This window comes from Elaeis guineensis, chromosome 8 (genome assembly GCF_000442705.2).
Source record: "Elaeis guineensis isolate ETL-2024a chromosome 8, EG11, whole genome shotgun sequence".
NCBI classification, from domain to species: Eukaryota; Viridiplantae; Streptophyta; class Magnoliopsida; order Arecales; family Arecaceae; genus Elaeis; species Elaeis guineensis.
This window is the reverse complement of record NC_026000.2, coordinates 134,641,702-134,656,205: the sequence shown is the minus strand read 5'-3', so window position 1 is coordinate 134,656,205 and position 14,504 is coordinate 134,641,702. Positions and strand designations below refer to the sequence as shown.

The 14,504-nt window shown below is 32.4% G+C and overlaps 1 protein-coding gene and 1 pseudogene across 1 annotated transcript; both read right to left on the bottom strand.

Moving 5' to 3' along the window:
- Nucleotides 1–3,272: 3,272 nt before the first annotated feature.
- Nucleotides 3,273–11,850, bottom strand: LOC105049578 (amino acid transporter ANT1-like; annotated as a pseudogene).
- A 2,138-nt stretch (nt 11,851–13,988) lies between these two features.
- LOC105049512 (protein Iojap, chloroplastic) lies at nt 13,989–14,502 on the bottom strand (the record flags this gene model as incomplete). Its single annotated transcript, XM_073242826.1, is given in 1 exon segment — nt 13,989–14,502. A coding segment is annotated over 1 exon segment (101 nt), but the record flags the coding sequence as incomplete, so codon positions are not given.
- Between the last annotated feature and the right edge of the window lie 2 nt (nt 14,503–14,504).

Genomic DNA, 14,504 nt, shown 5'->3' with positions numbered 1-14,504 from the left:
GATTCAGGGTATCCCAGAGCAGTTTGATACCAGCCAGGGACTTCATCATATTGATCGATGAGGGAGAGCTCATATTGACTGGCGTATCAGACATGCAGAGTATATTGATATTTGGGATGCACGTCGAGATCACATTGTTCCTGGTGATCCCATTTTGAGAGGCCATCTATATACCGAAGACTACATGGCTTGATTTTTTAGCATTACAGTGCGAGTCATTGGACAGCCTCGGTATGCAGTTTTCGGATACGAGGGTGAGAGTTCTGTTGTGCGTCTTTTGGTAAGACTACGAAAATTAGTTTATATTGTTTATGTTATATTTTTGTTTTATATTTTACAGTATATTGACTGTTTTATTTTTATTATATAGACTGATTCTATGTCGGGTCTTGTATTGGACGCTCGTCGTGCTTTATCTACGACTGATGAGGACGAACGGATTCGAATATTGCATGAGATAAAGAGAACAAGATTCAGAATATTGGTGGCGATTGGTGTTGACCCATATAGCTGTGCGCCTTGGAGCAGCCGATGCGCCAGATATGAGATATACGCCATCACCATATGTTCCACATATGCCATCATCGCATATTTCGTAGATGTCATCACTAAATGCTGCACAGATGCCACCGTCTTTTAATCTATAGATGGTAGCACCTTCTTCTTTCTACATCCCCCAGATGACATCATCGGATACCAGTTGGCCACATGAGTATGACACATTTTTTCAGGCCCATCCGTGTATCTAGATGAGAGAGTTGAGGGGGTTGCTCAGTCCGTAGATGATCCGACAGCATCACTTATTCCTGAGCAGCATGACCAGCAGATCTCCACTGATATAGGGGAGGAGCCATCACAGCAGGAGCAGGAGTAGCCGTTCAGGACCTTCCTAAGAAGGTCCAAGCGACCACAGGCACCACGACGTCCTTGTGGGACTTAGTATTTTTTTGATTTGTACTTAGTATTTTTGAAATTTTTATTATACTATTTTTTGTACATTTGATATTTTTATTCTATTTTATATTATTAATTATTAATTTTATTTTATATTATTTAATTTCAAGTGATCGGATATTATGCTTTATGGATATGGATACAAATACTCTCATGTGTCTCAGAACATTAGGAGAGAAAAAGTTATGCTAAAAGGGCTATAAAAATTATGATGTAAACAATAATAATATATCAGATATTCTAATTATATATCTTAAAATATCTAAAAATAAACTAAATCAGACAAGTCGGTGGGGAACCATCAAAGTTCAAATCGATTTTTCGATATATGAGATGAATCGGACCGCACTGGTACATCTCGATCTGGTACGGGCACGAACAGCTACGTACGGTGCGGTATGGGCCGGTATAGGATGGTAAGGTTTTCGTATAATTTTAAATTTAAAATTATAATTTTTATTTTTTTTCTCATTTTTTTTATTTTTTTCATTTTTTTCATTTTATTGGTATTTTTTATTTTTTTTAATTTTTTAAAATATATTTTTTGGGATATTTTTTTAAAAAATTAATTTTAAAAGGAGATTATAATTTGAAATGATGATTTTTATTTGAATTAAAATTAATTTTTTTTAAATTTAAAGTTATAATTTTTATATTTTTCTCATTTTTTTCTTTTTCTATTCTATTTTTAATTTTTTTAATTTTTAAGGTATTTTTTTGGGATATTTTTTTAAGAAAATTAATTTTAAAAGGAGATTATAATTTGAAATTATGATTTAAATTTGAATTAAAATTAAAATTTTTATTTTCTTAAAATTAACAATTACAATTTTTATTTTTTTCAATTCAATTCTTTTCCTTTTTTCTTTTTTTATGGTGTTTTTTATTTTTTTACATCAATTTTTTTCAAATATTTTTTTAAAAAATAATTTGAAATGGAGATAGTAATTTGAAATGATATTTTTATTTGAATTAAAGTTAAAATTTTAATTTTTTTAAATTTTAAATTACAATTTTTATTTCTTTTCCCATTTCTTTCCCTTTTTTTCACTTTTTTTATGGCATTTCTTATTTTTTTTATTTTTTTTGAATTCAAATTAAAATTTTAATTTTATTTATAATATTAAATTATAATTATAATTTTTTTTCATTTTTATCATTTTTTTCTATTTTATGATATTTTTTTAGGTATTTTTTTTCTTTGTTTGAAATATTTTTTAAAAAAATTAATTTGAAATGGGGAAAGTAATTTGAAATTATGTTTTTTATTTGAATTAAAATTAAAATTTTTATTTTTTTAAATTTAAATTTATAATTTTTTATTTTCTTCCCTTTTTTTATTTTTTCCTTTTTTATTGTATTTTTTATTTTTTTTATTTTTAAAGATTTTTTTAGATATTTTTTAAAAAAATTAATTTGAAATGGGGAAAGTAATTTAAAATGATATTTTTTATTTGAATTGAAATTAAATATTTTTTTTTAAATTCAAAATTATAACTTTTATTTTTTTTCTCATTTCTTTCTGATTTTTCCTTCTTTTATGGTATTTTTTATTTTTTTAAATTTTTAAGATTTTTTTGAGATATTTTTTAAAAAAATTAATTTTAAATAGGGAAAATAATTTGAAATGATTTTTTTATTTGAATTAAAATTATAAGTTTTATTTTTTTAAATTTAAAATTTTAATTTTAATTTTTTTTCTCATTTTTTTCTCATTTATGATATTTTTTAAAAAAAATTAATTTGAAAAGAGGATTGTAATTTGAAATGATGATTTTTATTTGAATTAAAATTAAAATTTTTATTTTCTTAAAATTTAGAATTATAATTTTTATTTTTTTCAATTCTTTTTTTATGGTATTTTTTATTTTTTTTACACCAATTTTTTTTAAATATTTTTTTAAAATGATAATTTGAAATGGGGATACTAATTTGAAATGATGATTTTTATTTTAATCAAAATTATATTTTTATTTTTTATAAATTTAAAATTATAATTTTATTTTTTTTATTTTTTTATTTTTTTTTGGAAAAAAATAAAATCATCAAATTAAATGGCATTTTGAAAAATGTCATTTCAAATGGTATTTTAAAAAATACCATTTGATTTGGCGATTTTAATTTTTTTTTTTATCATCTACATGGAAAATGAGAAAAAAAGATGGGTGACGTGACATCATAAAACGTCATTTTGAATGACATTTTATCCCATTTATATTATTTTAATAAATAAATTAAAAATTAGATTATTTTTGTAACAAAAAATTATATTAATTAGGTAAAGCACTCGAAGAAAATTTCTTCGATTCGCCTGTCACAAGACTGGTTCCATAATGGGACTTGTTCTCGTTGAAATCAATTGATGTAATTACCTCATCCTTCTCATAAGAACAGAAAAATGAATACAGGAAAAAAGAAAAAGCTACACAGGCCCGTAAAAGAGATAAAGTCATGAACCCATGAGTGACCAGACGCAGTGCTGTAAATGCTGTACCCTGCAAATACCAGGCCAATACCAAGTATACTGTAATCCAACACTCTTTGCAATGGAGTCAAGGAAGACCCCATGAGCTTGAGGTGAAATGTGGAAGGCAAGACAAAAGCAAGCAGTGCACAGACCGTGCTCCCTATAAATGATATGAGTATTGCAAAGCCTGGAACTGAAGTAGCTAAAAAGGCCACGGCCACCACAATTAGCATGCGGACTGCTTGCAGTCCTAACCAATTCCTACCTGGTAAATTGTGGCAGAGCTTCTGAAACCATTCACTCGAGTCCAGCTTGTTCTCTATGATCTCATGGACTGGATGAATTGTCATCGGAAAAGTGAATGCTAGAGCAGTGCAAAGTCCAACCTGTTCGAGCATTCGGCACACATGTTTAGCAGAATGCATGAATTTGAGTGCAAGAAAAAAAAATTAAGCAGATGTTTTCCCTCCTAACTCATCCATCATTGATTAGATTGCCTAGCTTTTATGTAAACAGATCCATCAAAATTCAGCATGTCACAAAGAAGGTTATAAAAAGAAAATTCCTAAATCCTCCCACTCCCTGATCCCTACCATCTTGCAAGGAGACTCAAAGAAAAGATGGTCTCCAAACAGAAAACTTTGAGAAAAGATTAGTTCAGTTGCTAAACAAAGCTTTTAGGAAATGAAATATATCTTATTATTCTTGAAATTCTTGATTAGCAAGATGTCAATTTATAGTGTAACATATTTGGAACGTATAGTTTTTCTCTCGGTTTTGGACTTGGGTATACCTAAGAATCAACAATTTTGGCAGCTCCCTGAACACAGTATCTATTAGATATTTTCAAAATAATATAAGTTTTCATGTTTTAATTTAAATCTCATCCAACCAACTATTGCAATTGTTGGTGGGTTGAATCCTTGTCTCAAAAGACATGATTTCAAAACCCTTCGTCATAGAAAATTAAAATAATATTTGGATGGATTTTGGATTTTTGAAAATGATTTAAGATTTGATATCAATTTTTTTATTATTTCTATCATATTTTTGGACATAGACTTCTCTATAAATAGCCCATTAGTTTTCGTATCATAACGAAGCTCATTGGTTTGACCCGTTAATATAAAACATGATCAAACATTGGGTTTCATTATATCTTAAAGGTTTATCGCATTCTTTCTTTGCATACCTAATTGGTGGGGGTAAATAAAACCTTAAGAAAAGTGGTAGTGCTACATGTCTAAGGATACTTTTTAAGATGGCAAAAGAAGATGCACTTATTCTTTACAACTCTCAAAGTTGCCTGTCCTCAACACACCAAGATCAGAAGAGAACGATGATAAAACGATGATAAAACTATGGCATAAGCCTATACTTGACAAAGTAAGATAATAATGACTACATATACGGAAGACATATTCCGTATAGGATGTCAAATGCACTCTTCAATACCTATCAAAATATGCTTACTGTAAAAGAATTATAGAAGAACCTTGATGGAAGATATATGTCAGAGGATGCAACTGGTAAGAAGTTCCTTATTAGTAGATTTAATAATTATAAGATAGATGATGATAGATCTGTTATAGAACCATTGCATGAGATAGAGTGTATTCGTAATAGTTATAAATCATAAAACATGCATATAAATATAACCATAATTGTGTCCTCTATTATTGATAAACTTTCTCCATAATGAAAAGATTCTAAAAGAAGTCTGAAGCTTAAGAAAGAGGATATTTCTTTAAAAGACTTGGCTAACCATCTCTGTATTAAGAGGAATACCGCAAGCAAAATAAAATTAAGGAGCAAAATGCCCATGTTACCAGAGTCCATGGGGTGGAAGAAGATCAAATTAGCAAACCCACAAAGAAAAGAGCTTATCAATCTACTATTATTCATAAAAACAAAAGAAAGAAGAAAAGTGTATGCTTTTATTGTGGAAAACCTAGACACCACAGGACATAATGCCATCTTCTTAAAAAGAAGGGTGCACCACAATAAAAGAAACTTTATTGCAATGATATCAAAAATAAATATCTTAAAGGTGATGAAGCTTGGTGGATTGATTCCAGTGCAACCAGACGTATGTGTAAGGATATGAATCTATTCAAGAAGTATGAACCAATAGAAGATAGAAGTATCCTTACATGAAAAACTCATCCACTGTACAACAGAAAAAAATCGTAGAACTTAAATTCATACTGAAAAGATATTATGCATCAGAAGTTATGAAAATCTTGTTTCTAGTAATCTCCTCAACAAGTTTGGATTCAATTAGTATTTGAGGTAGATGAATTTATTCTGTTTAAGGGTGGAATCTTTGTAGGAAAATGCTATATGTATGAAAACATGTTTAAGCTTAATATTAATAAAAACAAAATTTCTTATAGTCATATTGTTGATTCTTCTTATTTATGGCATAATTGTTTAGGTCATGTAAATTTTTGAAGAATACATGATATAGTTAAACTTGTCTTAATTCCATGCTTTGATGAAAATATTGATAAATATAAAATGTGCATGCTTACTAAGACTATTAGAAATCTTTTTCCTAAAGTAGAAAGATATACAAAATTGCTTGAATTAATACATAGTGATGTGTGTAATTTGTATGATACACCGACCATAGGAGGAAAGAAATACTTTGTAACTTATATACATGATTATTCTAGATATTATTATATTTATTTATTGCATTCTAAAAATGAAGTATTAGAAAATTTAAAATTTATAAGTCTGAAGTAGAATTGTATAGTGAAACTTCTATTAAAAATTTTAAAACTAATAGAGGAGGTGAATACTATGATCCTAGTTATTTTGAATCCATTGAAATTGTTCATAAAACTTCTACTTCTGATACATCATAACAGAATGGTGTGGTAGAACGAAAAAATAGGATTCCTACAAAAATGATTAATGCAATGCTTTCTAATTCAGGTTTAAATCAAGATTTTTGGGGTGAAGCTTTATTTACAGCTTATTATATATTAAATAGAGTTCCTAATAAAAGGAGCAATACAATCTCATATAAACTCCGAAAAAAAAATGAAAGTCTAACCTAAATTATTTTAAGAGTTTGAGGATGTAGGGCTGTTGTAAGGGTTCTTGAACTCAGAAGAAAATTAGATAAAAGAGGAATTGAATGCATATTTTTAGAATATGCATAAAATAGTAAGGCATATAGATTCATGATAATAGAATCTCATGATTTTTAGCAGTCAATATTGTGATTGAGTCAAAAGATGTCATATTTGATGAAAATAGATTTAATTTAATTCCTATATCTAAAGAACATATTCATCTTCTAAAAGAGAATGATAAAAAAGAATTAGAAAGAATTAGAAAAGCAAAAATTTTTGGATAAGATTTTTTTATATTCCTAGTAGATAGGACTAGAGAATCCTTTGGTAAGCATATACCATAATATTTTGATATAGAAGCAGACCCTATAACTTATAAAGAGACAATGAAATCTCAAAATACTGCTTTTTGGAAGAAGCTATTAATGAAGAAATGGATTCTATTATGGATAATAATGCATGAAAACTAGTTGACCTTCCACTAGGTTCTAAGCCAATTGGTTGTAAACAGATTTTGAGAAGAAAATGAAAGTAGATGGAACTATTAATAAATTCAAAGTTAGATTGGTAACTAAAAGCTTTACACAAAAATAAGGAATTGATTATTTTAATGCATATGCTCCAGTAGCAAGGATCACAACTATTAGATTACTAATTTCTCTTACATCTATATATAAATTGATTATTTATCAAATAGATGTAAAAATTATATTTTTAAATGATGAATTAAATGAGAAAATATATATAGAATAACTGAGGGGTTTGTAGTTCCTAGATAAGAATATAAAGTATGCAAACTTATTAAGTCTTTATATAGATTAAAACAAGCTCCTAAAAACGACATAAAAAATTTGATCAAATTATGCTTGCTAAGGGCTATAAAATAAATGAATCTATAAATATATATAGTAAATTTAATAATGAAAAAGGTGTTATTATTTATTTGTATGTAGATGATATATTAATTTTTGATACTAATCTAGAACAAGTTAAGATTACTAAAAGATTTTATCTTTAATTTTGCTGTAAAAGATATGGATGTAGCTGATGTTATATTAGAAATAAAATTTTTAGAGATAATGATAGTTTAATTTCATCTCAATCTCATTATATAGTGTTATGGTCAAAGGCTCATGACTCGAACGGATCGGTTTCTACTCCCGCATACGTGAGGTACTGTCTATTTCGGCCTCTGACCACTATCGCATGGGTCTTATGGTTTTGTCCTTCAAAAGGTGCCTCACAAGAGAGTGAAGTCCCATCCTATAAAAGTCAAAGTTCTTCTTGACTCACAATCAATATAGAACAAATGATGCCCTTCCTCCTACATCACAACATAGCCCCCTAGTCAAGAAGAACTCTAGGCAAGGTTACAGGAGATGCACTAAAGTCTATTGAAAGCATATCGGCCCCCTACTTGGCACGCCCATGTTGCAATCAAGGGCTCGTGGCTTGGACAGTTTGGTCTCTACTCCTGCATACGTGAAATATTGTCCACTTCATCCTCCAGCCACTATGGCATGAGGTCTCACAATTTTAACCTTCAAAAGATGCCTCATAGAGGAGAGAAGATTTCATCTCATATAAGCCAAAGTCCCCCTTGACTCATAATTAATATGGGACCAATGATGCCCTCTCTCCTATACCACAACACATAAAAAAGTACTAAAAAAATTTAATTATTTATATTGTTCTCCTGATCCTAATCTTAAATTAGTTTCAAATACCGATAAGTCTGTTGCACAATTAGAATATGCAAAAATTATTGGATACTTAATATATGCTATGACTTGTACTAGACTTGACATTACTTTTGTTGTTGAAAAGCTAAGTAAATCTACAAGTAATCCAAGTAATTTACATTGGCACACTATATGTAGGGTTCTAAAGTACTTAAAGAAAACTACGAGTTATGGCATTCATTATAGTGGATATCTTTTCATTTTAAAAGAATATATAGATACCAGTTAGATTATAAATAAAGAAGATCATGCTTGAACAAGTGGATCGATCTTCATACTTGGTGGGGGTGCAATTTCTTGGGGATCCCCAAGAAGCAAACATGTATAATAGATTCCATCATAATAGTAAAGTTTATTGCTCTAACTTCAGCAAACAAAGAAGCTGAATGGTTGAGAGATCTCTTATATAAATTCTTTTATGGCATAAATCATTTCATCTATATCTATACATTGTAATAGTGAGGCCACACTATTAAGAGCATGTAATGAAGTATATAATGAGAAGTCCAAACATGTTGAACTAAGGCATATAGCTATGTAATAGTTGATTACAAATCGCATGGTCACTATTGATTTTGTAAGATCAAGTCAAAATTTGGCAAATCCATTAACAAAGGGACTTGCTAGTGATTTGGTGTTTAAAAAGGATGGGACTCAAGCCCATATTTTAAAATCACTAATGATGGAACCTCAACTTAATACTTAATACAGCATCAAATCTTGAGTTCAATAAAATAGTACATCATAAGAGTGATTGCAGGTACTATAATTTTAATACCATCCTAAGGTGAAAATGCTTGGTATCCATAATATACAAAGGGAAGAATGAGCTAAATACTCTTAATAGACCTATAATAGAATTATATTGAAGTGCTTTAGTTACGAGGCACTTCCAATAGAGTCTATCTATGTGAGTGTGAAGTGAGGCTACTTCTTGGAGCTAAAGATGTGGCTCTTAAAGCACTCATGAAAAGAATACAGATACAAGACCATAAAAGTATCGACTTATATTGAGCATTCATCGGAGCAAGAATTTTATATATGAAGATATGTTTAGCTAATCAACATAGAATCGCTAGCTCAAAGACTTGTCTACTATACCATGTTGATTAACTTTAACTTATCCTCACTAAGTGAAGATTCAAATTATAAGATATCTTCATTATGCATAAAATTTCAAAATTATTATTGATATAATAAAATTAACTTACTTTGAAAATGATAGGAGATTGTTAGATATTTTCAAATAATATAAGTTTTATGTTTTAATTTAAATCTCATCAACCAACCATTGCAATGATTGGTGAAAAAGAAGCGACTATCCTAAAACCCATTAGTTTGACCCATTAGTGTATCCTAAAGGCTTATTGCACATTCCCCTTGCATACCTAATTAGTGGGGATAAATAAAGTCTTAAGAAAAATGATAGTGTTACACACCTTGAAGCCATCTTAATTTATTTTCAAACTTACCATCTTTTTTCCCCTTGGTTCTAACACTATCACTACTTGCGGCATTTAAAAATTGTTTCTTATTAATGTTTTTGATATTCACACAAAAAAAAAAATTACTGCTTATGTACAAAAATTAACCAGAAATTTAGGATGATTGTGGTAGGATTTTCTTGAAATCAAAGAAATATGTTGCAAGCCAGCTAATTAGTTTAAGTCATTCATGAGTATTATGTGTCATTGTTTAGACCATGCTGCATGTGCTCCTTGTGGGGCAGCAAGTCTATCATTTTGAACGCTAAAACCATGGGTTACTAATTTCAAGTACAGATTCAAAACTACAAGGGTTAAGATTCTCAATATTCTTGGTGCTATCATCCCCTTTTCATTAAGAAATCCTTTTGTTGCTTTACATAATGATATAACCAAAATGACCTCTTTTCTCGCAGTACAATGGACAAGACACCCTAACACATCCTATTCTCCAAAAATTGATGCATCTCTTAGTGACAACTGCAAGTAGTAATCTTCATCTAGTAAAAACAAAGTCAAGGATACCTTCTTAGAGTTTGCTACTCTTTCTAAGCCTTGCTGCTCCATATAAGGATGATGCTTTTCTTGAGTTCTCCAAGTTACTGGTGTAACTTGCTTTAAACTAAAATACTAAGTACACTATAAAATTTCTTGTGATTGGTTTCAAAATTATAACCAATAAAAGACCTAATTTTGAATTGTTTATAGCCCCAGGTAGAATTAGCTGAATTAACCATTATTCAAGCTTCCATCTAAATAATCGTTTTCTTTTTTTTTTTCTTTTTTCTTTTTTTTTTGGTAAGAAGAAGGGAGGACCCTGGTCCGCTAGTTTTTGTTAATGATTTCACCAGTACTAAGAGAGACAAATTCCTTTTATATTGAAATAGAATAAACGAGTGTAAGTATGTCAGAACAATATAAGACTGCCAAGGGTCCTATAGTTTGCTTCAAACCTAGAACACTCGTTCAATTCAGAATGCAATAGAAATCCTAAGATACCATGAATCAATAAGGATGAAGAAAAAGCAGGAGTCATGAGTACTAGTTATAGACCAAAAAGAAAAGAAAAAATCACTCGCCTTCACAATGGAAGAAAGCCAGTTGCTTGGAAGATTCAGCGTAATGATATCATTTGTGTCATCACCGTAAGCCAGATAGCCAAAAACTCCAAAACATATATAAGTCGCTCCAATCCCAAGAAATGCCTGAAGTAGCACCCAAGGGAACTTTCTCCTCTCCGCCATCGACGCCTCGAGCGACAGCGTCAACCCGAACGCCTCGAAGCAAAACACCGCCACACCTCCAGCGAATGGCAAGCTCCAAGCCCCATTATAAGCGCTCCTTTTAGCCTTCTCCCAAGGCTTTCCGAGCTGCCGAACGTCCACAGCAAGGACAATGGCCATCGCGAGGACATTGCACGCGTCGGCAAAGACGCTGATGGGGGCGAGCACGGAGAAGGAGCGGATGAAGGAGAGAGCAGCCTCGAGGGGGAGGAGGAGCACAAAGACGAACGCCGAGGGCGAGATAGCGTAAGAGGAGAAGACGGAGGAGAGGTTTTCGCCCATGAAGAAGAGATAGGAGACGGCGGTGCCGGCATAAGAGATGAGGACAAGTACTTCGGTCAGGCAGCGGCCGGGGACTCCGAACGCTACCGCGCCCAAATCCCCGTAGGTCTGGATTTGGACAGAACCATCTTTATCTCCTTCTTCTTCCAATTTTTTCTGCATTTATCTGATCGATATAATAAAAAAGAAGCAAGAAATGTGAGGATTCTGTTGAGAAGAAGACGTTATTGGATGATGATAGAGAGATGGGGGAGAGGAGAAGAATGGAAGCACTAACGAGGAGGAGCATGCAGTAATAAACGACGGCGGCGGCGGTTGCGAGGCCGAGGGAACCGGAGAGCCACCCGGAGATGCGGAAGGCGTAGGGGAGGCCGAGAGCGCCGGTGCCCAGGAGGGAGACCACGATGTTGCGAGGGTCTGAGCGGAGGTGGCCCCAACGCCGCCGCCGCCGCCGCCGCCGCTTTGGTTCTCGTCGAGGAGTGGAAGCGACCTTTCGGTCGTCTCCATCGAAAAGAAAATAAGGCGAGAGAAAGATGGGAGACTGCCCGGGATTTAGAAGAAAAAAAAAAAAAAAAACGCTGTTGATGCAATCTAACGGCGGGGCCCGTCCAACATTACTGTTTCTTATTTTCGCTACGACGGCTGCGAATTTTAGGATGATTTGAACTTGTACGGAGGCATAGGGTTGGCCACCGCCATGCCCGAATCTAAAATATAGCTCGCACAAAAGACCTCAGGTCTTCAAATGACATCAAATCGATGGATAGGCTCATTGCAAGACGGTCCAGCATGAATCTGCGGTGATCCTGAAGGTAGCGGTTCTCACGGACTAAAAGATATTACCTCTTGGCTCTTGCCAAAAAAAATTGTGACCAGGAAATAAACATGGCAGTAGCTTGGACTCAGTTCAGATACGTGTATCCAACAGCCATTAAACAATTGTGGCCAACGCTTATCAGAAAAAATAATTGTGACCAACAAAAAGTTCCAGTAGCTTCGAGCGAACAGGCATACCTTCTTCTACGATGTGCTTTCGATAAATTACAATTCCATCCACTTTTATTAGATATGATCTACGGAAATTACAAACTATTGGGGTTTTCACAACGAGCATGTAAATTAGTTGGTAATTTCGACCGGATAACCCAGCGGCCACGGACAAAATTAAGTTAATCAAAAGAATTTAAAGCAAGAGATCATATTTGTTCTATGATTCCACATAACAATGAACATTTAATTAAAGGTTATGCACGACAAGATAAAAAAGTATTCCATTACGGAAATTCAATGTCAGCCTAAAATAAAAAATTGGACAGCTTAAATGATTATCAACTTCCAAGTGTCAATAAATACATCAAAAAGGAGAGAGAGAGGGCCCCCCAGAGGGGGTGGTGTTGCGGAAACTAATTACAGGAGCATTGAATCTTTTCGGATCCGCTGGAAGAGTTACCTTTCTAGCAAGACCAGGCCCTGTGCTTATCTCATAAATGTTCTCTCATGCTTCATTTTGTACAACCATAAATTAGTGGAAGTCTCAGGCACTCAAATATTCAAAACCCTTGTGTTGCGCCGTAGATGCTGTTCTCTTTATTATCAATGACTTCTACAAGTATATCGGCTTTATATGTGTCTCTGTTTATTGATGTTGCTCTTATATTCTTCTCCTCTGGTTTTAAATTTCTAGTGGCTGTTTCTTATACCTTTCAACAGGAACTATTCTAAACCCAGTATCTGGTTTTTGGAATCTTTTCTCTCTTTACAGGCAACATACTGTTAGGTCAAGAACACCTCTTCACTAAACTACACCGTTTCAGGCCGACACTAGTGGTTATTAGTTCAACAGGTCTTTACATGTCGCCATCCTTTTGTTTTGAACTTCACCTCTATGTATTCTCAGCCAGATGTCAGCACTTATTATATCTCTCTACATCTTCTATATATATCTTGATTTGTACAGTAGATGATCTAAATGCTTATGTTTTGTTGAGACGTAATGTTTTCCATTACATTTTGAGTCCCCATTGCTGTCTCTCCTTGTTTTGCAGCACTGGGTACAAAGTTTGTAAAGATGAACCATATATATTATCTCATCAAAAAAAAAAAAAACTATATATTAATGTAGCCTTTGGGCCATGTTCTACCAAAAAAAAAAGTGATTCAATCATCAATTGTCAATTAGGCAGCTTTTCAAAATCTACAATGACACATCATGCTCTATAAGATTTGACCCATGCGATGATCAAGAGCATATAACAATATTTAGACCACAAATAAGCTAGTAAAATGAATTTTTTTATTAAGAAAAAATTTGACCAAGCATAACTTTAAATCTGCAAAGAGTTGCTCAATACAACTGAAGACAAAGTAGATGTAAAAAAATCAAGATTTAGCTATAGAAACATTTTGCCATAATTTCTTTCGACTAGAAGTAGAGTTTAGCTCAGATTTCATAGCCAGGATCTTATAGTACAAATAGAAGTACCATAATCAATTCTATTACTGAATTAATGGGGGCAAAAAAAGATGTGAAACCATACTCTAGAGCTGAGCAACCTGAAGAAATTTCTTTCTTTTTGATTTTCTTTTTATATTTTCTTATTTTAATTAATAAGGAATCTCTTAAATTTTTTTCTTATGCTTTTAAAAGATTCAAGTTGAGCAACCTGGATGAATTTCTTTTTTCTCCCCAATTGGATCGAAAGCATCATATTTTAATATGAATACAATCTAAGATACAGATGAGACAATAATAAGCTAAATAATTAAAATACAATTTTGTTTCCTTCCTTTCACCAAAAGCATCCGACGCAGGTACAGTGGCTATGTAATCAAAATGCTTCATCATCAATTTATGCAACCAAAGGCACTATCCTGCTTTCTCTCTTCAAAGTTAACATAAGTTGTTCTTAAAAAACCACTCGACAGAAAATAGCAGCAAAAGCAAGCCTTATTTGCCTGGGAACTTCAAGCATTAGGAGGCTACCACTGCCTATTAGATGATTTAGAAGGTACCCAAGTGGCCAACAAAAGGAAGGACTTGTCTGGCACAAGGATAACTGCCTTTCATCAGAAGCTTCATGCCGTTGGAAGTATTCAGATTGTCTCAGCTACGAAATGGGGATTGATTATCAAAAGGCAGTTCAATGGGCGTGGCATTGCCATAAAACTCTTCCAAGTTGTAAAAGGCTCGTTGTTGTGGAAGAATA